General features: G+C 36.3%; 1 protein-coding gene across 19 annotated transcripts in view; it reads right to left on the bottom strand.

The window, feature by feature from the left end:
- CCDC88A (coiled-coil domain containing 88A) overlaps nucleotides 1-26269 on the bottom strand; it is a 101643-nt gene that overhangs the window by 35911 nt on the left and 39463 nt on the right. For all 19 annotated transcript variants that reach the window (XM_080587475.1, XM_080587474.1, XM_080587473.1 and 16 more), the window contains exons 5-14: nucleotides 22763-22832; nucleotides 18319-18377; nucleotides 16627-16710; nucleotides 15987-16127; nucleotides 14620-14789; nucleotides 11155-11236; nucleotides 8623-8781; nucleotides 3621-3767; nucleotides 2395-2539; nucleotides 1437-1621 (exon numbers count right to left, since the gene is read on the bottom strand). In XM_080587475.1, coding sequence (XP_080443601.1) covers nucleotides 1437-1621; nucleotides 2395-2539; nucleotides 3621-3767; nucleotides 8623-8781; nucleotides 11155-11236; nucleotides 14620-14789; nucleotides 15987-16127; nucleotides 16627-16710; nucleotides 18319-18377; nucleotides 22763-22832 — 1242 coding nt within the window. The remainder of the gene's footprint in view (nucleotides 1-1436; nucleotides 1622-2394; nucleotides 2540-3620; nucleotides 3768-8622; nucleotides 8782-11154; nucleotides 11237-14619; nucleotides 14790-15986; nucleotides 16128-16626; nucleotides 16711-18318; nucleotides 18378-22762; nucleotides 22833-26269) is intronic.

The raw sequence follows: 26269 nt of genomic DNA, 5'->3' as shown, positions 1-26269 counted from the left end.
GAAATTAGAAATAGCATGGAAGTATAAAATAGAGAAGGGATTTTTTTTAAATTATTACCTCTTCTATCTTCAACAATAATCTAATGTCTGACATCGTGTACTGGGTTGGGCTGGGATGTTAACTTTCCCTGCAGCAGCCCATACAGTGCTGTGCTCTGCACTTGTAGCTAAAACAGCACTGGTATCACACCAGTGTTGTGTCTGCTGCTGAGCAGTGCTGGCACAGCATCAGGACTCTCTCTAACCCCCCTAGGGGTGGGCAAAGATGTGAGAAAAGAAACATCACCAGGGCAGCTGACCTAAACCAACCAAAGGGATATTCCATACCATATGATGTCACACTCAGCAATAAAAAGTGGAAAAAGGAGGAAGAGGGGAGGGGTGGGCTCTCATTGTGAAAACGTCTGTCCTCCTCCCGAACACCGGCTACGTGTGTTGAGGCCCTGCTTCAAGGATGTGGCCAAGCATCGCTCATTTGTGGGAAGTAGAGAGTAGTTTCTTTCTTCTGCACTTCCACATAGCCTTTACTTGTTTTGTTTAGTTTTCCCTTTCCCCCTCCCTTTTCCCCTTTCCCTTTTTTTCCCCTTTAGTTAAATTGTTAATTTAGTTAAATTGTTTAATTAAATTGTTTAATTAATAACAATCTTTCCTTAATAATTATTTCTTTTTTCCTTTAATTAAATCATCCTTATCTCAACCCGTGAGTTGTTCTTTCCTTTACTTCTTCCCCTCCTCATCTAAGGAGGGAGAGTGAGAGAGCAGTTGTGGTGTTCAGCTGCCCAGTCCGGTAAAACCACCACACATCGGTATTTCAGAAACTTTAGACATTTCACCCCACTGTAGTCTCTTTTTTTTTTTTCCCAATTTTTATTCCCTATAATAATCATTGACTGAATTATACAACCTGATATATGATTTGTAGAGTAAAATAGTGTAGACTAGCACAGATATATCTAAGTAATTTTCTTCATTCACTTGCTCAATTGCTTGGCCCATCTTCTCTCTTTTCTCAGTAACGAACAACAACATGACCAAATTTTCTGCATAGGTGAATACTGGCTGATATCTCTATGTAAACATACTTTCCCCTGCTTAATAATTACAAAGTTAAAAATAATTTTATCAAGCATCATAAAATACTTTCATTATTCACTGTCCCTACATTAACACATTGATTTTCTTCCTTACTGATAAAAGCGCTTTCTGAATAAAGTGATCATGTATTAATGAAAAACAATTAAAAATAGAAAAACATTCCTGCAGAAGTTGTATTCTTTTTTACTCTAAGTTTATAAGCACCATAACACTATTTAGACACTAGCAATATTTGCTTTATTCAAAATAATGGCAATTTATAAAGTTACCTGTTAGAAATAAAACAGCAAGCAACATTAGGCAACTAATACACGATAATTCAAACATACACTGGTGAGTACCTTTTTGTTAAGTCTTTGGTTTTCCTTTTCCATTTTCAGAATCTTTGAACTACTGTCTTCTACAGAACCCACTGCATTTTGTAATTCTTCCACTGTCTTCAGCAAACTTTGGTTTTCCATTTCCAACTTCAGTAATCTGCTTGATGTCAGTTCATTTACTTCATGACCAAGTGATTTCTGTGGCACTATTAAAACACCATTAAAAAAAAAAAGTAATTTAAGTTTATTATTACCTGGAGTTCTTCACAGACAGACTTTGCGTTTTTAGAGTTAGGGGATTTAGAAGCCTATGATGATTCTCCAATGCTTTTCTGCTGAATAAGGCTAGTTAGGATCAGTGACCCATTTTCCTTACCCAACAGATAACACTACATATGCATAGAAATAAATGTCCTACACATCCTACAGTTTCTAATCATGACAGAGATTTCCTGCAGCTGAAGATATCTTCCCCAATTGCCTCAAATCCTTTGTATGCAATCCAGTTGTGACCAAGCATTCTATACTGGAAGGATCAAAATTTTTTCCACAGATGTTTCTGCAAACAATTACTCTGAGAAACCTTAACAAATCTTTCATAACTTTGAGAATAGTAAAGCAAGAAGATTCCCAATCTGTACTACAGAGTATAGATGCTTGAATGGCAACCCATTTTAACTCCACGGTATTTATGGGTTTTACATCTCTGCTGAAGTGAACAAGAGTTACAGGAACAGAAACTTTTAATTTAGGGTCCACCTCCATGGACATACATGACTGAGCAAACAAACAAAAACCAACTAACCACAACAAAAAAAGATGACAACCGAAATGAAACAACCCCAAAACTGCCAACTTTCTCCAGAGGACAAAAGATCCTGTACTATAGAGATCAGGAGCTGTGAATTCCTAATACTGCTCCACTTCCAACTTTATTTTTTTTCACTTTTTAGCAGTTTGCAAGTATTACTATGCTTACCTTCAGAAAGTTCAGTAGTCCTATTTATCTGTTCAAGTTCCCAGCCGAGATGCAACGATTCATCCATACTTTGTTTCTGAGCCATTTCTAGAGTCATATTTTCCTCCATGAGTTCCTCAATCTTCTTTCTGTCCATATCACGCTCCTTAAAAATTATTTCATGTGTAACTTTAGAAAAAGCTATGTCTCAACGTGCACAATTTTTTATACTATCAAGTATGCCACAGACAAATGCAAAGTGCATCTTCTGATTTGTTAATGCACAGTGAGACAGGGAAAAAAGACAAAATTATGGAGGATCTAGAACAGGAGCATGACAAACAGTAAAGAAAAATATGCAGAGAAGAACTTATTCTCAGCATAACCTATGGATATGACTCCGTTTGGTCTTTTTCAAAGTTCACTTCTCTCAGAATATTAGGAAAGAAAGTACACATGATAAGCACAGCTTGGTAGCACACACAAAAAACAAGCACATATAGAGAAACAAAATTTAATCTTCTCTAGACTACCATAATACTACTATCATACAAAAAGCTATAACAGGACTGGGTCCACAATGAAAGAGTCTCATCCAACTCTTTCCCAGTCCCTCTCCCAATACATGCTACTTTTACATGAACTAACTGCAGCTATAAAAATCTCAAAATTTCCAGAAAATGAAAGCAAATAGGGGGTGGCAATCTCTTGACCCTTAAGGAAAACTTATTAAAAACAACTACAACAACATACAAAAATAAACACCCACCCACAAAACTGGCAAATCACAATCCTATCTTTTACAATATTTACTTCTGGTGAAAGAAAGTGTTAAAAACACAAATTATTTTGGGACAAACATTCTGAAAAATATGTCACTATATTGTTAGAATTTGGAACACGAATTATCTCTTTTATCCAAGTATTTAAGTGACAACAAACTATCTTTAGCTCCAAAAGATTTGATCCTATCCTTCTTACTACTGAGTCTCCATATGCCTTATCATCTTATTTTAGCTATCTGATTAAACACTGTATTGCCTTTAGGAAGAGTATTGCCTTTGCGATTTTTACCTCCCTAGGCAGAACCAAGACTGCTGTAGGAAAACCTATGTGAAAAACGTTTAAATTAGGACAGAGCTTTCTCTTCTCCCATGCCATTTCAATCAGAATGCCTTATTTTATTAAAAGTGCAAATAAACTTCATAGAATATCAGTAGTCTTTTTCATCCTCCATTTACACTTACCATCTCCATATCATGTAATTTAGCTTTTAATTGTAGATTCTCTTTTTCTAACTCATGTAATTTATCCGAACGGGCTCGTGTCCCCTCCAGCTGATCTTCCAACATTGTCTTTGTTTCTAGCAACACTTGATTGTCTTCCTTTAACTCCTATAAGAGCAACAACAACAATTAATACAATTTGATGCTACCTAGTTTTAGAAATGCTGAAACGTTCTTTTCAAAGCTGTAACAGACGCTTTAAAAACAGATTTACAGCAATTTCATATAAGTGTAGCATACAGAAAAATTTACATAACCTGAGAGAAACAAAAAAGAGAGAGAGAAGCATTAAGAATAAATAAGCTGTCGATAATCAGAATTGAACAATCTACTGGGTGGCATCCCTGCATATGGCAGGGGGGTTGCAACTAGATGATAATTAAGGTCCCTCTAACCCAAGCCATTCTATTATTCTATGAAACCATAAATATCTCTGTGATTTGAGATGTAACCTGGAAAGATGCGCTGCAAGTGCATGGACTACAACTAAAAGGCTGACCTGAAATAAAAATTAAAGGCCTGAGGTTCAAAAAAAAAAAAAAAGCAGAAGGAAGTATTTTGCATACCACATATTTGAATTGTGGAATTTATTGCCCTATGATTGCTAAGATGAAAAAGCTTACATGTGTTGAGAAGTTATTTAATTCACAGAACCACAGAATCATCTAGGTTGGAAGAGACCTCCAAGATCACCGAGTCCAACCTCTGACCTAACACTAACAAGTCCTCCACTAAACCATTTCACTAAGGTCAAAATCTAAATGTCTTTTAAAGACCTCCAGGAATGGTGACTCAACCACTTCCCTGGGCAGACTATTCCAATGCCTAACAACCCTTTCGGTAAAGAAGTTCTTCCTAATATCCAACCTAAACCTCCCCTGGTGCAACTTTAGCCCATTCCCCCTCGTCCTGTCACCAGCCACGTGGGAGAGCAGACCAACCCCCACCTCGCTACAGCCTCCTTTAAGGTACCTGTAGAGAGCGATAAGGTCGCCCCTGAGCCTCCTCTTCTCCAGGCTGAACAACCCCAGCTCCCTCAGCCGCTCCTCGTAAGACTTGTTCTCCAGACCCCTCACCAGTTTCGTTGCCCTTCTCTGGACTCGCTCGAGCACCTCCATGTCCTTCTTGTAGTGAGGGGCCCAAAACTGAACACAGCACTCGAGGTGCGGCCTCACCAGAGCCGAGTACAGGGGGACAATCACTTCCCTAGACCTGCTGGCCACACTGCTTCTTATGCAAGCCAGGATGCTGTTGGCCTTCTTGGCCACCTGAGCACACTGCTGGCTCATATTCAGCTGACTATCAACCAGTACTCCCAGGTCCTTCTCTGCCAGGCAGCTTTCTAACCACTCATCTCCCAGCCTGTAGCTCTGCTTGGGGTTGTTGTGCCCCAGGTGCAGGACCCGGCACTTGGCCTTGTTCAACCTCACACAGTTCATCAATAAAGATATTAAAGAGAACTGGCCCCAGTACTGAGCCCTGGGGGACTGCACTAGTGACTGGCCTCCAACTGAATTTCACTCCATTCACCACAACTCTTTGGGCCCAGATATCCAGCCAGTTTCTAAACCAATGAAGTGTACGCCAGTCCAAGCCAAGAGCAGCCAGTTTCTCGAGGAGAATGCTGTGGGAAATGGTGTCAAAAGCCTTACTGAAATCAAGGTAGACCACATCCACAGCCTTTCCCTCATCCACCAAGCGCATCACTTTGTCATAGAAGGAGATCAGGTTCGTCAAGCAGGACCTGCCTTTCATAAACCCATGCTGACTGGGCCTGATCGCCTGCTTGCCCTGCAAGTGCCGCGTGATGACACTCAAGATAATCTGCTCCATGAGCTTCCCCGGCACCAAAGTCAGACTGACAGGCCTATAGTTTCCCAGGTCTACCCTCCGGCCCTTCTTGTAGATGGGCGTCACATTTGCTAGCCGCCAGTCAACTGGGACCTCATCTGATAGCCAGGACTGCTGATAAATGATGGAAAGTGGCTTGGCCAGTTCTTCCGCCAGTTCTCTCAGCACCCTCGGGTGGATCCCATCCTGCCCCATTGACTTGCATACATCTAAGTGCTGTAGCAGGTCGCCAACCATTTCCTCGTGGATTATGAGGGCCACATCCTGCTCCCCATCCCCTTCCACCAGCTCAGGGTACTGAGTACCCAGAGAACAACCAGTCTTGTTGCTAAAGACTGAGGCAAAGAAGGCATTAAGCACCTCAGCCTTTTCCTCATCTCTCGTCACTAAGTTTCCCCCCGCATCCAGTAAAGGACGGAGATTCTCCTTAGTCCTCCTTTTTGTGTTAATTTATAAAAACATTTTCTATTGTCTTTAACAGCATTAGCCAGATTGAGCTCCAGATGAGCTTTGGCCTTTCTAATTTTGTCCCTACACATCCTTACAACATCCTTATAGTCCTCCTGAGTGGCCTGCCCTCTTTTCCAAAGATCATAAACCCTTTTTTTATTTCTCTAAACTCTAATTCATGGAAGAGAAGGCCAAAAACCTCAAAGTTACCACCTCTGAGTAAGATTTTCTTGTTCAGAGACTACTGGAGGCTGGGGAGATTAAGTATCACCAAGTGCTTGCCCTGGTTTTTTGTTTTTTTTTTTTGTTTGTTTGTTTGTTTTGTTTTTACTTTTCATCTATTGGCCACCATCAAAGACTGGAGACTGATGCAGGTGCTCCTTTCAGTCCTGACTTATTTTATTATCAGATTGAACTCCACAATCTTTGTGTTGTAGAATATGGAGAACAAGACTTAGAGAAATTTTCTGTAGACCATAATCAAGTTTAGAGGCAACTGAGCAAATGTACTTAAGCCCAAAATCAGGAAATGATGCTGAAAATGAAAACACATGCATTCTCAGAATTCAACCAACCATATTCAGAAGTCCTAAACAGCTTTATTTTTTCCACACTTTTTCTAATGGTGTTGGATGAAAACACGTAAAACATATAATTGGCATTTTTACTCATGACAAAGGTTTTTTTTTTCAGACTTCAGCGTGCAATTGGCTGCAAAATCTAACAAAGAGATCACTGAATATAACAAATATTGACCCATTATACTCTTCCCTACAAATATTAACTTATTATTATGGAGCAAACCCAACAAATTAGTATCTGTCTCTATTTATGCATGTTTGAAAAACAGATAGCTTACAAGCTACAAAACACGTAAACAAATTTTAGTTTTTTAGTAGTTTAAACATTGTTTTCAAGTCTTGCACACTGGTCTCTTTTTTTTTTTAAAGCCATATGCTCTCGGTCCTTCTTATAACAGTAGTAAATATACACAGCTTATGAAGTCATTCATGTAAGATGGTTTCAAATAGCTCACAGAGATCTTCCCATATGCACGCAGGCTAATAATAATGCTCACCACTCTCAGTACCTGACTTTCCAGAAGACCAATGCATACTAACCTCTCACAGTATATAAAGATAACAGGAAAACTTTGAGAATGTAAAACACGTCATTGGAACTCTGCCCCTGAGCTCTTTTAAGAAAGGTTTTAACTTAAACACTGTTGAGAAAGAAGTCTCTTTCCAGAGGATGCTGTATCATCAGTCTGTAACCATCTTTTCATTTAGTATTACAAAATTTTTCAGATATGATAACTAGAATATTGGGGATATCATATCATATCATGGCTAGACAGCAGATCTGTATGATGAAGATCTGGATGTTACCACAGATCACAATGATTTGATGTTGCTTTTGAGTTACTATATGAGAAAGTGTATAGAAAAGTAATCTTTCCACAGTATTCCAAACTGGTAAGGCCATAATTGGAGTATAAGATCCAGTTTTAGGAACCCGATTTTAAGCAAGGTATGAATTACGACCGAACCCAGAAAACAGAAAAACACACCTTATAAGGCAGAATTCTGTAGGGCCGTAGAGCATAAAGAACTAGGAGAGAGGACATATGACATGTCTCAGTCTTCAGAGAAGAAAAAAGCTGCTATGAAAGGTTGTGGATACTTCACCACTCAGGTCTTAAAAAACAGATAATGCCAAGCTTTTGTTTGGAGTGGTAGAGGTATATAAAAAATATCCTGTTTTTAAAGCTGGACTGAATGAATTTCCGAGACACCCATCCAACCTTGTGACTCTAAGAATCCACATTAAATGTAAAAATTACATAAAATAATATTCTGCAACTGTGCATCATAGTTTAGCCTAGTATCTTGTCTGCTTTTGGATCATTTTTTCCCTAAAGAAACATCTTCAAACTAGTTATTATTCATACAAATTATTTTTTTCCAATAAACATTCATTTCAAGTTCTCCCCACTTTTCTAGGGGTTGTCTTCTTTAATGCACATCTTGAAATTTCCTTAAAACTTTCATTAGCTTTGACTACCACAAGTAATTGTTTCATTCCCAAATCCTGCCACCTTCACATTTGCCCAACAAATTTGCTATTTACAGACAGAATGAATGCCTAATAAACCCTGCATGTTGATGATTTCTTAACTAATTCATGACAAATTTAACAATCTCCTGTCTGGTGTCAATGCGCTTATCCATAGAATGTTGTCATTCTATACTCATTTAGCATTTGCTGAGCCACTATTTCTTGAACACTTTATTTAGAAATCTGCCTTTTGTGAGAAGACTTACAGAAGAGAAAAGAACTATTACAGTTACAGTATATTGTTAATCAACTCCCTCTCTGGCTTCCTCATCACATAGTATATATCCTAAACCAAGGTTCTCCGATTGGTCTTGCCAGCTTAGAGTTATGGTGAATACGGCTGACTTCAAATGAAACTGCCTGGGATTAGACACTGGGGTCTTATGTAAAAACTGTAATTTATGATAAAGACTGATTATTTACATATCCCAGAGTAAGAAGCTATGATACTGTTTCCATGTCCCAATGTTTAAGTCATCAAAATAACTTTAAAAAAGCCACAGTAAACAAAAATTATGGCTATTCAGTATTTTCCATAATATACCTCCACTCTAGCTTTGTAGAATTCAATATCATGCAGCCTCTCTTTATACCGGCTGACTTCACTTTCAAGCTTGTCGACTCGAATTGCCTTCTCACGAAGAGCATCTAATTCATCTCTATACACTCTGGCAGAACGGGCCTCGGAGAGTAAATTCATGTTCTAGAAAACATAGAAATTAAAGAAGAGTATTAAATCCCATGAACATTTTCTCCATCCTCACTGATACACAGTTAGATCCTCTACCTCTTCTCAATACCTAAAAATGTTTAAAATAGCACTGCTGTGGTCACAGAAATATACAAGCATACAATCCTGAAAATCCTTTGAAGATTTTGATAAAGATCACAGACTTGACTGCTATTATTTTCTAACTACCACTCTGCACGTGTACTAGAAGTATATAAGCACAGAGTATGTTTTTACTTTAAATGTATTACATTAAGAACTAATATTCTTAATGTATCTTGCATGAAAAAGACTTTCATCATAGCAATTGACTTTTACCACAGTGACTTCATAATACAAAAGTATCAGTATCTCTTGAGTACTGACTACAGGCTACTAAAGCAAAGCAGGATTTCAAAAGTCCATAAAAAATTAGGTAAAAAAAAATCACCTTTGGTAAATAATGTTATAACAATCAACTGTTATTAAGATTTAATCTTTGTAAGTCTAAATCTCTGGAATATTTCTCTATGAAAACAGAGAAAAATACTTGAGTCCAGAAGTGTTATTTTCTGTGACCATTGTCTACACACATAAACAATAAGATATGTTACCAAGCTGAGGTTCACTGACATCCCAGTGAGGTCATTTGCTATTTTTAATTTGTACATAATTTAGGAATTCAGCCACAGAATGTTTCTACAAATGTTTTTCTCATTGAAAGGAAGATGACCATTTCTGACTTCCTGTTCAAACCTCAGGTTCCTGCACAGAGAAATTCTAATCTCTAGTTGCTCAATAATTAAAGACTAGTATTGACCAGCAACCTGGATGAATATTTATTTGTCAAAATAAACATCACTGGCTAACTACAACTGCAGTGTGTTTATCCAACTTGTTAAAAACGTTCTAGCTAGTACTTCATATAGGCAATTCACAATACAGGCAATGGTGAAAACAAATGCAAAACATTCACTTTTCACATAAGCTCTCCAAATACTATGATGTCTGCTTCAGAACACACACCACAAAAAGAGAAATAAAATGTTAAGTTTTGCTACTTCATGCATTTATCACAGCTGCATAAGCAGCTGTGACTGGTCTTTGCTTCCATTTAGAAGCACTGAGGAAATGGCAAAACAAAACAAACAAAAAAATAACCCACCAAAAATATTGATAAAACTAAGCTTCATGTCTTATTGAAATGCTCTTCTGCAAAGCATCTTCCCCCCTCCATTTCAAATTCAGAGGCATTTTTAGGAAATAAAGAACAAGCTCAGACAAGAGTCTACAATCAATATGAAGTCCTTTCCTATTTCTCTTGTCCCTCTTTTTTGAGAAATGTCTTTCAGAGTTTTTCAGACTCACAGTATGAGGTCACTGCTGAAGACATCAGACCTCCTAATAAATGAGCTGCTTTAGCCATCTGATTGTTTTTCAAGCACCTGTTCCTCACTATCTAACACAACATAAATGTTGACAGTATAAACACTAGCTGCAAAATGCAAGCTTTTACATTTTAATGCGGGAAAGAGCATTTCAAGCTTCTAGAAAAGTGTACTCTTTTCCTATCTGAACAAATTAATTAACATTAGTCCTGAAAGTCTTCATTATCAAACAACTGCAACTCATTTTGAGGGAGCTCCGTGAAGGAAAAAACAATTGCTGTGAAGTCATCAGCTGAAAAAAAAGAATACTGGACAGTACACGCCGAAGGATAATGTGGCTGCTTCATTATTTCAATAGGGAGTAATGCAGAGGGGTATCATAACTTAATTCTGAGAAAGGTATGTTAAAAAAAGAAAAAAACAATTTAGAGGCTGCACCAAGATAATACATTTCCAAGAATATTGTACTGGTCTTTTTCAAGGAGAGGTATATATACTTTTGTAAATTTCAGAACATTTCTTTAACAGTTTAAATTATCAACTGATCCCCAATAATTATATAAACACAACAGCCTAAGAAAAAGTGAATCATGCTCTCCCTCATTATCTACACAGATTCAAAGTATAAAGGAAAACAGCCAAAATTTGAGTGGATTGTTTTTAAGAAAAAGTCTGCACATGTACACTTACAGGATATGGTGGTGATAAGCATCTTGAACATGGAAATAAAAAAAAGTTAGAGAAGAAACAGTAACCTAATTCAGAATTTTCTACCAGCATACTAGTCTAAATAAATTTGTAAATTATACAAGTTCATATTCAGAGTATAAGAAACAAAATATATTTTTAAAAAGCATGAAAACTACTTCCTAATACCATGATAAAAGAAACAAACAAATAATATTGTTCCGGTAGTGGCAATTTTTTTAGCCCGTCTTTTTTTTAAAAAAAACAAACAATAGATTTACAAAGCCCATACCTCCTGCTGAAGTCTCTTTAGTTCAGCTTCCATCTGTTCAAGTTCTTGTTTACAGTCAAGCAACTGCTCAGTCTTTTCCTCACTGAAAAAATATAAAACCCAGTTAAACATGACTGCAAAACTTCCTAATTATCACCTTGTTTGAGAACAAGATACTGGATTAAATAAAGGAAGTCTCAATGAATATTAGTATCTCATGGACATCAGAGTGTAACACGCTTAGGCATGCATTATGCTTCAGGTATTCTCCAGGTTATAGCCTATATCTAATCTTTTTAATTCAGACAGATTTTCTGTAGTTGTTTAAATTGTTCACTATTTCTTACTAATGCAATTATTTTTGTGATAAGGAATATTTTTGTTTAAAATAAAAAGCAGGACAATACACATGAGCGTGCACCAGGAGATTCCAGAAGTAAACTCAGAATAACTTCAAAATACATATTCAAACAGTCCAAATATTTTCTAGCAGCACCACAATGACCACCACGCCACAGATGAGGTAAATCAATCCAGTTTTAAAAAGCACTTTTATACTTCCAGGTGTTTTTTGTTTGTTTGTTTGTAAAGAAAAGAACTAAGCTTTTCAGGTGCCTTTACTCACTGAAAAGAGATATTGCTCAATAACCTGATTTTATGAAAAGCAGCCTCTTATATAATGAACTTTAGTTTTATGGAAACAATGCAGTGTTTGGACTCATATTCTTAACTTCCAGCTAATGCTAATTTCTCAATGCTCAGAAAATGAGTTATTTAAATGAGTAAATGCAAGAGAAATATTTAATTATCTCAAAGACAGAATACGTAATATTCAATATTACAGATGTAGAAAATACAGAAATACAAAATAAAGAAGTAGAAAAGGGGGAAGTAAGAATTTAGTAGGCTGAAATGTATAATACAATCTAGAAGTATTCCTGTCAAAAAAAACCACACTCATTTTAAACAAAACTGAAACAATCTGGCTTAGAAAAACAAGTCAGTCTCACAGTGAATGACCTTTTTGCAATGACGCATCATTTCAAAAAGGTCTTTGACAGCCTATAGGTATGCAGAGGTTCATCTATATATATAGCTCACTGACTGCAACATCAGTGTCCACAGCAGTTATCAAAGCTCTTCCTCTACATGGGTGTTCAGAAACCATACGGAAATATAAATGCATTCTGTATTACCTTAGGTTACTATAGCTTTACTATTAACATTCATGGTCCAGTATTATTGTTTTATATCAAAAACCACAGGACTTAATATAGAAAATTAGCTGTGTTAACTTCTAATTCTGGAATTTCTAGATCACAAGCCTCAAATCACTCTTTGCATCCAAACATTGGTATATGGCATCACAAAGAAAAATAATTTTTACAGATCTTTTGTATGAAATTGTATTAGCTACAGTGCATATTAAACCAGATAGGAAGGTTCACTGCCAAAATGATGTTACAAATAAATTTTAAGCTGACTATTTTTCAACTCTGGAATGAACCTATTTTTAAATGTATCAACAACACTTAATAGCAAATGCTACAGACAGAATTTAATTTACCAAAGTCTAGTATTTTAAATGTACTGCTACGCATAAAAGAAATTTATTTACGAATTGAATTCAAATAGAGTGCAAAATGTGAAATGTTCCGAGCCATCACTGTTGCCCTAATTGCATGCTTCAGCTACAGACTAGAGAGGATTGTACTAAATTATACAGAACATAACAGTGTTCACTGTTTAGGCTATCTATTAACTGTCAATCAAACTAATAACAGCAATTTTTTCACTAATTTTCTTGGTGCAGCTGTTTATAGAATATCCTGGGCGGGCTCATTTCAGTAGACACATAATAATACAGACATCAGGGGGAAAGAAAAAAAGCTATATCTTTTTGTCCTCTATTCTTCATAAAAACCAAGATGTAGTGGGGGAAGGGGATTCTCTGATTAAATCAGCCAGATACTTCATCCAGCCAGCTAGAGATTATCTGATCAACAAACTCTGATAAGGGCAGACTGATGAGCTGGTAATTTTAACTTATGTTACTTTCAACTCTTAATTTAATTTTACCTGTCTTGTCTCCCCACTAGATATACTGGATTAAAAATATCTAATTAGGCTGTTTCCATTCTATATAAGTTACTTACATACATATTAAGACTCTTCAAATTTAGCTTCTGTAATTTTAAGTTCAAACTGCACCTTTCATTCTAGTAAAAAAAAATTTTACATATTGCTATACGGAAAATCAAATTCTCCCACTCTCCTACTATTATTTTTCTCTTTAATTAACTCTTCCCAATAGCTCAGGTTTGTTCCTAGATTCTAAGGACCCTGAATCTGTTTTCTTCATAAAACAGAAGGAATAAGGAGGTTTTAATTAGAATATGAAAACAAGGAAACAGATCTTTGTTACAGTGGGACTGATTTTTCTCAGTACTTGGACTAGGTGAAGGAAGGCGAAACATAACCCCTTAGCTAAAGGGTCACCACCAGAGGGAGAAGGCAGCACTCCCTAACTGGATGAACCTAGCACGCTGGAAACTAAGAAACTATCTAACCCCATCTATAACATTTACTCACATGGCAATTTACATCCTCCATTGCCATAAATAACCACCTCCTGACATTGAACTCAAAGCTTGTTCCACTGTTCAGGTTTGCAGTGGGTAAAGAGATTTAGTAGAATTAGGTTTGCTTCATCTTCTTCGTAGAGTGGCATGCCAGACCCAAGTAAGGAACAGTTATTGAGAGGCATGAAAAAAAGGGTTGTGCAGACAACCACAGAAAAAGTTCCACAAAGAAATGAAGAGAGTAGAGACTGAAAATTATTCTAATGAGTGATTTTTTCCAATCTGCAACAAATTAAAATGTTTCATAAAACATGAATGAATCAGGTGAGTATTTCTTACTATGTTTCCAAAAACAAACAGGTAACTTATTTATGCTACAAACAAGGAATCACTACAACACTATCTCCTTTTAAGTATGATGTTTTTGCTACTATTCCTTGAGCGATCAAGGACACAGCTCTTACTTTCAGTTCTTACCAGCCTGCCCCCTAAAATATCCTTGCAAAAATACTCTCTTAAAAAACATATATGAGTACAGGTACATTAAAGCCACAGTCAGACACACATTACTGATCCAGAAGAACAGAGGAGGCACACAGAACTTGTCTCTGGAACAGTATGGATACAATGTGTAAAAGAAAAAGGCAACACTGCATTAGATTAGTTGTGCATTGTTAAGATGCACTCAGATGAAAAGCTGCATTTGTCACAGTGGTCCACAAAAGAGCTTACACGCTAGAAATACACATTGTGGGGTGCAAGAACTTAAAAAGGCATTCTAAACTGTAATTTAACATTTAAAAAAATGAAGTATTTGTTTGTAGATCATTACTGTTGCATGACATCAGAAGCATTTTAAAACTCTACAACTCTCAACACACATCTGCAGCCTACATGTACTCACAGCTCTTGTCTAAGCCTTCTTATCTTTGCTTTGGCATCTGCTAGCTCTACTGACAGGTGCTGCCTGCTTTCGGTGCGTTTCATGCCAGGAGATCCACAAGGTGACTGTGCTGCTGATGCATGAGGTAGAAAACGGAGAGAGTCCCGTTCTTCTGAGAGTTCTATGATAGTCTAATAAAGTAAAATATTAAAAGAAAAATAAGAGTTCTGCAATAGAAGAAGTTAGAAGTCCTACATACACCTCTGTACCTAAAGTAAGTCTTATACATTCACAGCTATTTAACAGTACAGTTGGGGTATTCTTAAACTAATCAAATTTGGATTTAAGTCCACAAAAATTATCAGTGCCCAGAATGGACTGGGCAATGAAATGGCAGGTATTCCTTGAAAAAATACCAATCTCTAAATAAAGAATAAACATAAATGTCTAAAGAAGCTGGTGTTATTCAGTGAGCAGCAGCATCCTTGCCAGCTGAATAAAGCATCAGACATATACGAGTATTCCTATTTGATCATATAAATAAAGGTGTTATCCTAAAATGAAGATCTCTTCTACAGTAAAGGTACGGGTGGGGTTTTGAGCAACCTGGTTTAGTGGGAGGTGTCCCTGCCCATGGCAGGGGGGTTGGAATTAGATGGTCTTTAAGGTCAGTTCCAATCCAAACCATTATGTGATTCTATGATTCTGTTTCTCCTTTGCTTTGCTAAAAATCATTACCACACATCCTCTCCCCTCATTTTTAAGTTTCTGTTTTACTGTGAACTGGACAGAGTTGGTAACTGACACAGAAGTATTTGGAATAATTGCAACACTAACATATACCCATGCTACCTACTGTGAGACAAATCTGGGACCCTGAAGATGATTCATAACTTGTACTTTTTAAAAAAATACACTTCCGTTTCTTGATTCTCAAACTGTACAATGACCGCTTCATGATAAGCTTGTAAAACCTCCCCTCCTAGAATGGATTCTGCTCCAGTTCACTCCAAGTTGTATGATACAGTAACACAACAGGCATCTCTCAGTGACCGGCATGCAAACAGATAGGTTACTGATTCATGGAGTTTTCAGCTGCTACAACTCTGGATTTTCTGTTTATAACCACACCTGAATGTTATTTGAAGGTGTTTCAAACTCTGTTTATATGACAAAGATCATCTGCTACTATCTCTTCTAGTCTGTCACAGCATTCAACAGTCAGTATGCACACTGTAACCACCTGAAAAAACTTTTTGGCAGTAAGGAGTCCTCGTTTAAATACAATAATGGAGTATACATTGATTTATTAGTTCTAAAAATAGTAGCTTTATCATTTTCGTAAGTCATTTCTTGTATTTCACTTAAGCAATAAAGCACATCTGTACCTCTGAGTGCTTATCTCTTTCATCTATAAGTCTTTTCAAATGTAATGCCATGTTTTTCAAGAGAGGTTCAACATATTCTTGTGTCAATACAATGACCTCCATCCACTGCAGATCAAACACATTTTCTTGATTATGAGTTACCTGCACAAAACAAAGTGGAAGAGAAAAAGCATCCTCTTTAAAACTCTACAGGTTAAATTCCCAGACAAGGTATGGAAAAAAAATTAAGAAGCTATTCTATTACATTTAGTTTATCTACATGAAAGCAGTAATTGTACTTCTGGCAAAATAAAAAGCAAAAGGTGACCATAACATACTGCATACATGAGATTAGAATTGTATTTTATATATAACTTGCACATGAAATTTTCACTAACCTAAGTTTGCTGTAGTTTTAAGAATTTCTTGGAGCACTATACTTGCTCCTTACTACTGCTTTAACAATGTAACCTGAAAGAAATTGGTCATGAAATCTTTTTCTGAATCAAGTTAAAATAAGGGCATTTTTTGCTTACTAAAAACAACAGATATATAAATCACGTGTTTAATTTACCCGTTTTTGAACAAGTGCAATTAACCTGCTTACAACACAGTAATCTACCTCTAAAAAAAATAGAAAAGCACAAAAATAACAATATACCTCTTGAATATGGGCTGCAACAGCTGCTCTCGTGTCAAAATCCAGACATTGGATACTTTCAATGAATTCCTCTTTTTTCTGACACTAAAAATTAATATACATCTATTACACATACACACACACACATATAAAATGACAAGTGGTTTCATTCTTCATTTGCATTTCTAAGAGCTAAATATAATAAACTGAAATTTCAATAATGACATTACTGAATTATTATCCAATAATTTTCTTGAACAATAAAAACTTGGTTTATGCCATGTTGTAGTAGTTATGATAACTTTCAACATGATAAAGAAAAAACAGCTACTGAAATGGTGGCCAGGAAGAAGTTTCTTAAAATAGCTACTTGTTCAAATTTTATAACAAGGTGTTCCGCAAATATTTTTTCCAGTGACCTCCTTTAATACTCACGTCACTTATCTAAGTTGTTAAGAATGTATGACTGATCTATTTTTCATTTTAATTAGCTGAATGGTACCAACCTTCCTAACAAGAACAGCAGTCCATCAGAAAAGTTTATTAAATACGTGATCATAGGAACAGAGTATCTCAGACAAATTTCCACCTTGTCATCTATCCTGCGCTGCTCTTACTGTCACCTGTTCAATGCACAAAGCAGGTTCTCTCTCTCACTGAGAGATATAACCTACTTCCATGAACGAAGTGTATTACTCAGCTACTATGGGATAGCTCACTTACAAATTTACACCTTATCTGCCTTGTAGCCTACTCACTCACCAAGCCTACAAAAAAATGTATAACAGATCCTCACACATAAGCAAATCTTCAAAGCCTAGGTTAGAGTTGTCTAGAAGGTAAAGGTTGCACGGTCATGACCTAATTTTAAACTTTAATTTTCTTTAGCAAAACAACACAGAGAGCCAATATTGGAAAGATTTACTTCCTTGCTTGACATGACACACCTGAGTAGTCTGACTAGAGACATTCATACAGTTAAGATGCATCCTCATACAGTAAAGATCACATACATACATCTCCTCCACACCTATGGGAACTAGCAATATGAGCAATGAACTTAAGAAGGTTGGTTTGGGTTCACAGTCCACGCCTCTTATTTTTGAAATCCTAAGCAAGCACACAATTATTGTGCAGGTTAGCATTATGGACTTGGAATTTGTTTACAAAGACTTAAGTGGGACCACTCCTACCTTAGGTCCTTAATCATCAATTTCAAAACAAATACAAAGCAACAGTAACCTCACCACAATACTCTAGCGCTAGACCTCAAAGGTCTTAAAACACACAACCATTCTCTCACTCATTCATCATGTTTACTTTATAAATTGAAGTCATCCACAAACTTTAAAGAAACAGAGTAGGCAGAATGAATTCAAACTGTTTCAGTAAGATAACAGTAAGACAATTCTTCGTTATTTTACTATTTTCTTCCTTTCTTTACAGTATCTGAGGTGAATTAACAACATTACAATTAATAAACGATCAGAAATCCTACAAAGTTTGCCATATTCATACAGTAAGACACAAGGGGTAGATGGTTGTAAGCCATTTTAACTGACAGAACATCCAGATTTTCAAGGAATACAATATTACCACTAGAGAAAGGAAGGTCACAGTTACATACAACCTCTGATACTAAAATAGTAAGATTGGAAGTCATTAACACTTAAACTATTCCAAACAAATGTAAACGTAATTATTTAAACTTACCTGAACCGCACACCCAAGTAGCAGCAGCAGCAGTTTTTTTATTTCTTCAGTACCTGGCTCTAAGTAAAGAACAAGAATAAAAAACAGTAGGTGTAATACAGCAATTTGAGAGTTTCTTCCTCTACCGCTCAGAAAACATCATTTCTTTCATCATTTTCACATAATTTATGTTAACCCAATTTAGAAAATAAAGACAAATAAAACCCCATCTTTCCATCTTTTGACTTAGTCCTTTTTGCCATTTAATTGCCAACTTTCAGTGCTTACAAATAGCTTAACATCCAGAACAGAAAAAGCAACATTTCAGCCCATCACACAGCAAAACTTGAGTGATATTTTCAGAAGTGTTATGGAGTGATATTTTCAGAAGTATTATGAATACCTGCAATCAAGTTTTCAACTGTAATCTCAGGTATTTCAAGATATGTGCAAGAGCGCTTAAATTATTTGCCGCCCTCAAGCTGTAATAGTTAAGTGACAGGTTGATTTAAATTATTTCATAAAGCTTTCTGAGATACTACATTGGATACTCATCTGCACATCTAAAAATGAAAATGTATTGCCGAATCTGGCCTTAAAGCATCCTAATCTCTTAAAAAAGCTTAAACCAAAGAACTCTATTTACAGGTTAGTAAAGATACATTTTACACTCAAAATATATTATAGCATGCCATAAAGCAAACACTTCAGGATGACAAAATAGCTCAGACTAGTTGGATTAAACTCTATAGGGTCATACATCATTTTGCATTACTGAAACATTAAACACTGTCCACTGAATTATCTATGAATAAAAGTATCTCACATCCTTTCTATGATATACTCTGAATTTCTTTATTTTGTTGTTAGCTAACAAGACAAAAGCTACGCTGCCACACATCATAATGCTGGGTTGGGCTAGAAATCTAACCCTTATTCCACACGAAACTTCTGCAACACAGCTGGTTTAACTACCACAGACAACAACAGATTGGCTCCAAATAAACGCTACAGTCAATGTCTAGGATGTAGTAAGGTATGCATACACATCCTTGAACCGGACCTAAGTTACTGAAATCCCATTTTTAAAGGGCTCAGTGATCACAGATGATCTCATATGATCATAAGGTGGTGATAATCTTTAAAAAAAAAAAACTTAAAAAAAACTTGATCAGAATCTTCTTTTTGAAATGTTGTCCTTTGATTTGATCCACTAGAGCATTTTGTAAGTGGTACAAATTTTAAATCCTTCTTAAAAAGTTACAGATATGAGGTAATCTTCATCAAAAGAGGAAATTAAAAAGAAATCAATAAAAAGCTAAAAAGATGCAAAACCCTTGAGAGACAGATGCTAAGCTTCTCCACCTTCAGCAGTTCTCTGTGCACTGTAATATTAAGAGCTTTCTCCAACACTGATTCAATCTGTTTCTTTTAGAGGAAGATATGTTTAATCCCAATGAAGAGGTAATGCTTACATTTTTCAAAATCAGAAGTTTGTCAAGTAGATATATGACTAAGAACACAAAGTCAAGTGGGAGATCATTAATCATTTTATAGACTTTTTGTATCCCAAAAACTGGAGCTGTGAAAGTCTTTTACGCAGAAGCAGAAAACGCCAATGAACATGTGTCATGAGAAACACACTAGTTCAGCTAAAGAAGAGGAATTCCACCCAGCTGCCTATTTTAATCAATAAAGGTTTAACAGAATATTGTGATAAAAGGAATTCACCTCAGTGTCTCACACACTAAATTCATTTATCCTAATAAACTTATCACACTTCTTTCCAAGCAATCCCTGAGCTCCTCTTAGATGCTCATTTACACACTGGCTCAGCATCTCTGACTGGCTTTTAAAAGCCTACCTGAAGACTGTTCCCATGTCTCTCCCCTACGTTCCCTGAAGGAGCACAGCAAAATACTGAACAACCTCAGCTTCCCACTGCTACCAACCATCCTGTGTGTTTTTCTTCCTTTTTCTCCATCACAAATACAGATGTAGATCATTGATACCTCTGTTCTAAACCCTCCAACTTGCTGCTTGAACTTTGTCCCTATCCTATCCTTAGATCTTCCCTCTATCTTATTTGTGACTTATTCCTGCTCAATCTTATTTGTGACTTTTCATAACCTCTGCAGCCTTCTATCATCCCCTAGTTTGCTACCTCAGAAATACGAACTGGTTTTAATCTTTCCTCTTCCCACTTTAAAGAACATTCACCTCTTCATTATCTCATTTATCCTCTTCCTCTTTAATTTAACTTAGCATTAAGTCACAGCCTGTAGCTCATCTCACCCAGTTTTCTTCTCAAGCTGGCACCTTGCCATTTGTCTCAGCTAAAATGTCTCTTGATGAAGTCTCTGACGACCTCTTTTTAACCAAAACTCAAATCCAGCATTCTATCTGCATTTTCCTTGATTAGCCAACTGCCTCTGATACAGTCAAAAGTGTTTCTCTTCCTGATGCCTTATCTGCTCTCACCTTCGACAATTTGTCGTCATCTAGAATTTCTCTACTAATCTTTCCTTATGTGCAAAGTACTGCAAGTGGGAAAACTGAGACGCTTCTAAGAGAAACCAGAGCTACAGCCTAAGCTTTAGTAGACAAAATCTTAATCACTGCCAGAGAATCTACTTTTACTGTGGCAACTTGCCTTGATGCAGATTTAGAAAACAAGTCTCTCCAAAGGTCACTGACGTTTGATTTTGCTACACTGTTCTGCCAAAAAAAAAAAAAATCCCGATAGGGATGAGGTCTTCTTCAAGTCAACCTGAAGGGCAGTCAACTTAAAAAGGGAAAACATTTTGGATGAAACCCGAAAGAATGATTCTACCTTCAGTTTCAGTTAAAACTCCATGATGAACTCTAGCAGGAATCTGAAACATCTTCTAGAATCTTGTCCCTATACCAGAATTCCTTACAATATGTGGGCTATACTACAGTAAAGTCCGTATTTTCACTCAAATACAGTAACTTTGCCAAAGGAAACAATACATGCACCAACAGAGATTCTAGCTACCAAACCCCAAAAGCTACAATAGATTTATCTGAGGTCCTAAAACAGGACGAAGCTTTCTTATTAAGAACTAAAGCACAGATTTTTATGCATACATCCGAATACTAAATTCTTTGTGTTTTTGTAGTGCTTTTTTTTTTACTAAAATTTCCTACTATGATACACAATGTTAAGATGTATTTTGTCTCAGCATCTCAAAGAAAATAAGAAATTTCATTAAAAAAGAGCATTATAGCCTGTTTTTTTTTTTTTTTTTTTTTTTAAGTCTGCTTTTCCACTACATCTGATTTCTAAGCAAATCCATGGATTATTTTGAAAACCTTAGGAAAGTCTGGAATCAAAATATAAAAGCTGTTGGAACACATGAGACCACACTCACACTCCTTGGTATATATGACAAATTACATTATCTACACACACACAAACTGAAAAGGCTGTGACTTTGGAAGCAAAAGCAGCAATAATCAAAAGCAGAAACTAAACGTCAAGTAAATTAAATCAAGATACCTACATAAACGGGATATATGCAGATGGGATATGGAAAGTATCAATGCTATGAACCCTGGAACTGAAAACTGAAGTAGCACAGATGGTTCTTCTTGTCGATGAGGAAAATACTGTCTCACGTACACTGATGCATGGCATATAAGACATATTTAAAAATAAAAAAATAAAAAATAAAAGCCAGGGGAAGCTACATAGCCTGTTAGAGTAGTTCCTAACCTCTTTGCTGAGGTGTTAGAACATCAGAAGTAGAACACCTGGGACATATTAGACCCAAGTAAACAAATTCTGCCCAATCCATAGTGGCTCCATGCAGGCCAGGTGTGTCTGCTCCGTGCTTCTGGAATTGAGAGCATGGTGCAGAGATTCCCAAGTGGCTGTGGATAGTCAGCTGGGTCCATACAGGCTAATTTTCTCGGTCTGAAAATTTCAACTCTCAGAGCTGGAAGCAAAGAAGGTGGGGGCATGGAGAAGACAGCATCAGTTCGGGGGAGAAAGTAAGAAGGTAACTGTAGTATTTTTCAGGTAATGATGCAAGAGAGTTTTGGGAAAAGAAACAAAGATTAGCTTTTGGACCAAGTGGGATGCACTGAACTGTCAATTTTTTCAAGGATAGCTTAGGTAAAGATAGTTGAAAATATACTAGCTGGGAATACATGAAACATACACTTTGTCCTATCAGTGACTAACTGGTTGCCAGGAAATGCACTTCATTTCAGTATGAATCCTAACGACAGCCAGTGCTGAGGTTTGGAAACAACAGATTTTTGTCAAGAAAGGGCCTTTGGTGTGAATGAAGAAAATGTTACTCATTATTAAACCATTTGCTAAAAGCACATATACGATCTGTTGAAAGACTCAACCCTGTATGAAATATATTTCCAGTGAAATAATACAAATTATTATACTGATATCAATTTTCACCTTATTTAAAAATAAACTTACCAGAAAAAGGATTTCTGCCAATTATTAACACGTTTGGCAAAGACATCATGATCAACTGCTGCAAAGTCTCCTATAAAAGTTAATTAAAATATTATTTAAGTCATATGTATTGAACAAAAATAAACATCAAACACTAAACTGAAATTAGTATTACACGAGCGGTTTTAAATTACACAGTTCTTAACACACACATATTCAATACTTACTTATTTGGACTCCAAATAAAAAGCTTGCAAGTATGAATTACTTCTACTTGTTTTGCTGGTTTGCAAGATCATCTCAACATAGTGAAATCCTCTTGTGGTAAGGAGGTGGCTTACAGATCTTATGCCAACTAGATCCTGTGTCTTAGAATGCAGCAAAATTCCTTTAAATTACCAGCGTTTATGTTTCTCCAAATAGCTTACTGACAGATGTTTATTTTGTTTCCTTTAAGTTTCATTTATACAATGAATGATTAACTTCCTCTATTTCATGCCCATTGTCTCAATACCTGGATGTGAAAATTACAGCTTTTTTGATACATTTATGCTGTGACAATCCTGAAGGTACAAAAACCTATTTGCCTGATCAGGCAGAGTTTTAGTTTGTTAAGTCCCACACTCAAGCAGCAGCTTCGCCTATCTATTCTACAGATTATATCAATGGATAGTTACTGTCAGCCAGTAATGGCTGTAATCAGGTCAAATCCCCAGTCTAGACAGAACCTAATTCTTCTGAAGCAGAATAGTCTTCCTCCTGTTCCCAGATGTTTACTCACAGCAGATACCATCGTATCAGCAGCTCTGGAGTCATGCTTTTTGTTTTTTCACAGTGACAGACTTATTAATATCTAAAATGCTCATCTCCAAAAGCAATACTGAAGTTGGACTTGATGATGCTTCCGGGTCCCTTCCAACCCAGGATACTCTATGATTCTATGAATATTCTGGAACCAACACTGCTTTACATCCCAAAGACACACAACATGTGTTCTACAATGAATTTTAAGTGTAACAGTGTAACAATCAACATTAGAAAAATCTGTTTGTTTTACCTCAAATCTGTGGAAAGTATTAGCTATAGCTGTACTTCAAAGTTCTGACCAGTTAACATAGGACATACAACTGTCATCTAAATTGGTTAATACTAGACTGAAGATATGTACTCTCATTACACATGCCTAGGGCAAATTATAAAGAGTTAGGTAATAGCTTTGACTTACTCAAATATCACAAATTGCAACCAACCATGGCTCTTGTATTTCTGAGACCTTGATAAAGATCATTTTTAAATATCAAAAAAGTGAAGTGTACCACAGGAAGTTTAAATCAATAAAAAGCATATAAAATAAGGAATTTTGTGATATTTATAGCTACTACAAAAGAAAATCACATACTTTAAAAAGTGCAGGTTTTGTGGCTTTTCTGTTTCTTGTTTTTTCCTAGTAGCTCAAATAATTCCATGATGCTATTATAAAGCTATTTTTACTGTGAAACAGAGTACAAGAAGGGGTAACCAAAAAATGCGTCCTCTGTGGACTAATGAGATTATCACTTCTCTTCTTACTAATGATACCTCTACCTTGTTTCAAAGACATCTACCACCTTTTCTGTCACACGGTGTTAACTTCATCAGTGCAGTTGCTCTCAGTTTGTGTTTATTTTTGAAATAACTGCTTCTATTAAAAACCTGAAAAATGTTGGATATTGTGCATCTCAAAATCCATGCATCTCTTTTAACTGTTGGTTAATCTGCAAAAATAAAACTAAAATAAACTAAATAAACTATTTACAAATTCTGGCTTACTTCTACAAACTTTTAGAATTCATAAAATTTATTTTATTAAATTAAAAATTTATTTTATTAAAGACTGGTACATCATCTGTCAAATGAGGCTTATAGAGAGCCCATGGCAGTCATGGAAGAACACTGCATTAAACCCCTCAACCCCACCAAAACTTAAAGGGTATTTAGTTCTCCTGAATCAGTTGCTGAGAACAAGCCCACAGACTTCCAGTAAGTCAAAGCTATTACCTACCTAGCTCTGTGATGCTATAAAAGGCAGAGCAGCTGTAAAGAGCAGATGCAATTGTAATTACAGAGTAGAACAAAAACAACACAGGAACTAAAAATCTTTTATAACCTTATGTGAAATTTTAATTTTGAATGTTATGTTCTAACGATGTAGGTTTTTGGACAAGTACATTAACAGTAAGTCAATGAAGTATTTGCTATGTCAAGACATTTTCCACAGATGTTATAAAAACAAATGGAATAAACCAGCACAGATAATTTCACAGTAAAAATTTTTAAGAGTTTTAAAAGCTTTAATGCTAGAAGTTAAAATTCTTATATTCATTGATGTCTTACTCTAATATTCCAGACATTAACTAACCTTATATGCCAATACAGTGATTATTTCCCATTACTGTCAGATCTCAGGCATCCCGTTCAGAACATCCACCAAACAAGATGCCTGTTCAGACAGCTGCCTGAAGCATTCAGGTACGAGGGGCGTTCAGGTACGAGGGAGGGCTCACGCCTCTGCCAAGGCATACTCCAGGCACCAAGAAGCCTCTCAGACTTGATTCCAAGGCATCCATTAAGCACAAGCTTCTCTGCCTTGGATAATTTCGCAGGTGACAGGACCTATAGTGACCCCTCTCTGAAGCTGTCTGCTACTCTGCCTTGCTAACCCATGCGTAGGCTGCAGGAAAACACCAGCTGCCAGGCTGCACTGAATTTGTGAGGAAATGAATCAACACACCCTTCAAATCCCAAACAAATCCCAGCATTAAACAACCTTCTTTCTGGAATTATCCCCATGACCTTGGAGCCAGGAAGCTTTACAACTGATCTATGTGGATATATGCAGATGGGAGTTTGAGGTACTGAGACTCCTGCTGAAGCCCACACCAATGCCTACTGCCACCCCAACAATACCTGGACAGATAGTCTGGAAAGCCATAAACTAGATATCTTAAGGGACCGTGTAATTTATTATCATCATTATTAATTATATGTTTTACATTTAAAACTAATGAAGAATTGACCCTCAAAAACAAAGAAATTTTAGCTGAGGAATAATATTCTAGGTTGACAGATACGATCCCTAAAAACAGAACTTAGAGTAAAATCTCCTTTATCATTTCAGCATTGTGTACACATATTGATTACAGCCTTATTTGGAAATGATGAACCACAGGAGAAATTGGATATGACAACTATCCTCAGTACAGGATGAGAGGTACTGCTTTATCACATGTTCTTTTTAATTTAATCTTTGCTTCAGTTTCACACAAATTGAATGTGAACAAATGATTTGATTTACACACACTTAACGGGAACTGCCTGCTGTTTTGAGTAATAATAGAAGATGAGGCTAACAAAGAAAAGGGGATAATTTGACAGGTTCTCCTGGTCACCACTGCCTCCCTTCTGTGCCCAGATTTCAATGGTAACTTATCTTCCATGCATTAGTTACAGAATCAACTGAAATTTTAGAGTTTAATATTAAAAGTAGCA

This window comes from Anser brachyrhynchus (genome assembly GCF_964034855.1).
Source record: "Anser brachyrhynchus genome assembly, chromosome: 3".
Classification (NCBI taxonomy): domain Eukaryota; kingdom Metazoa; phylum Chordata; class Aves; order Anseriformes; family Anatidae; genus Anser; species Anser brachyrhynchus.
This window is presented reverse-complemented; position numbering and strand designations above follow the sequence as displayed.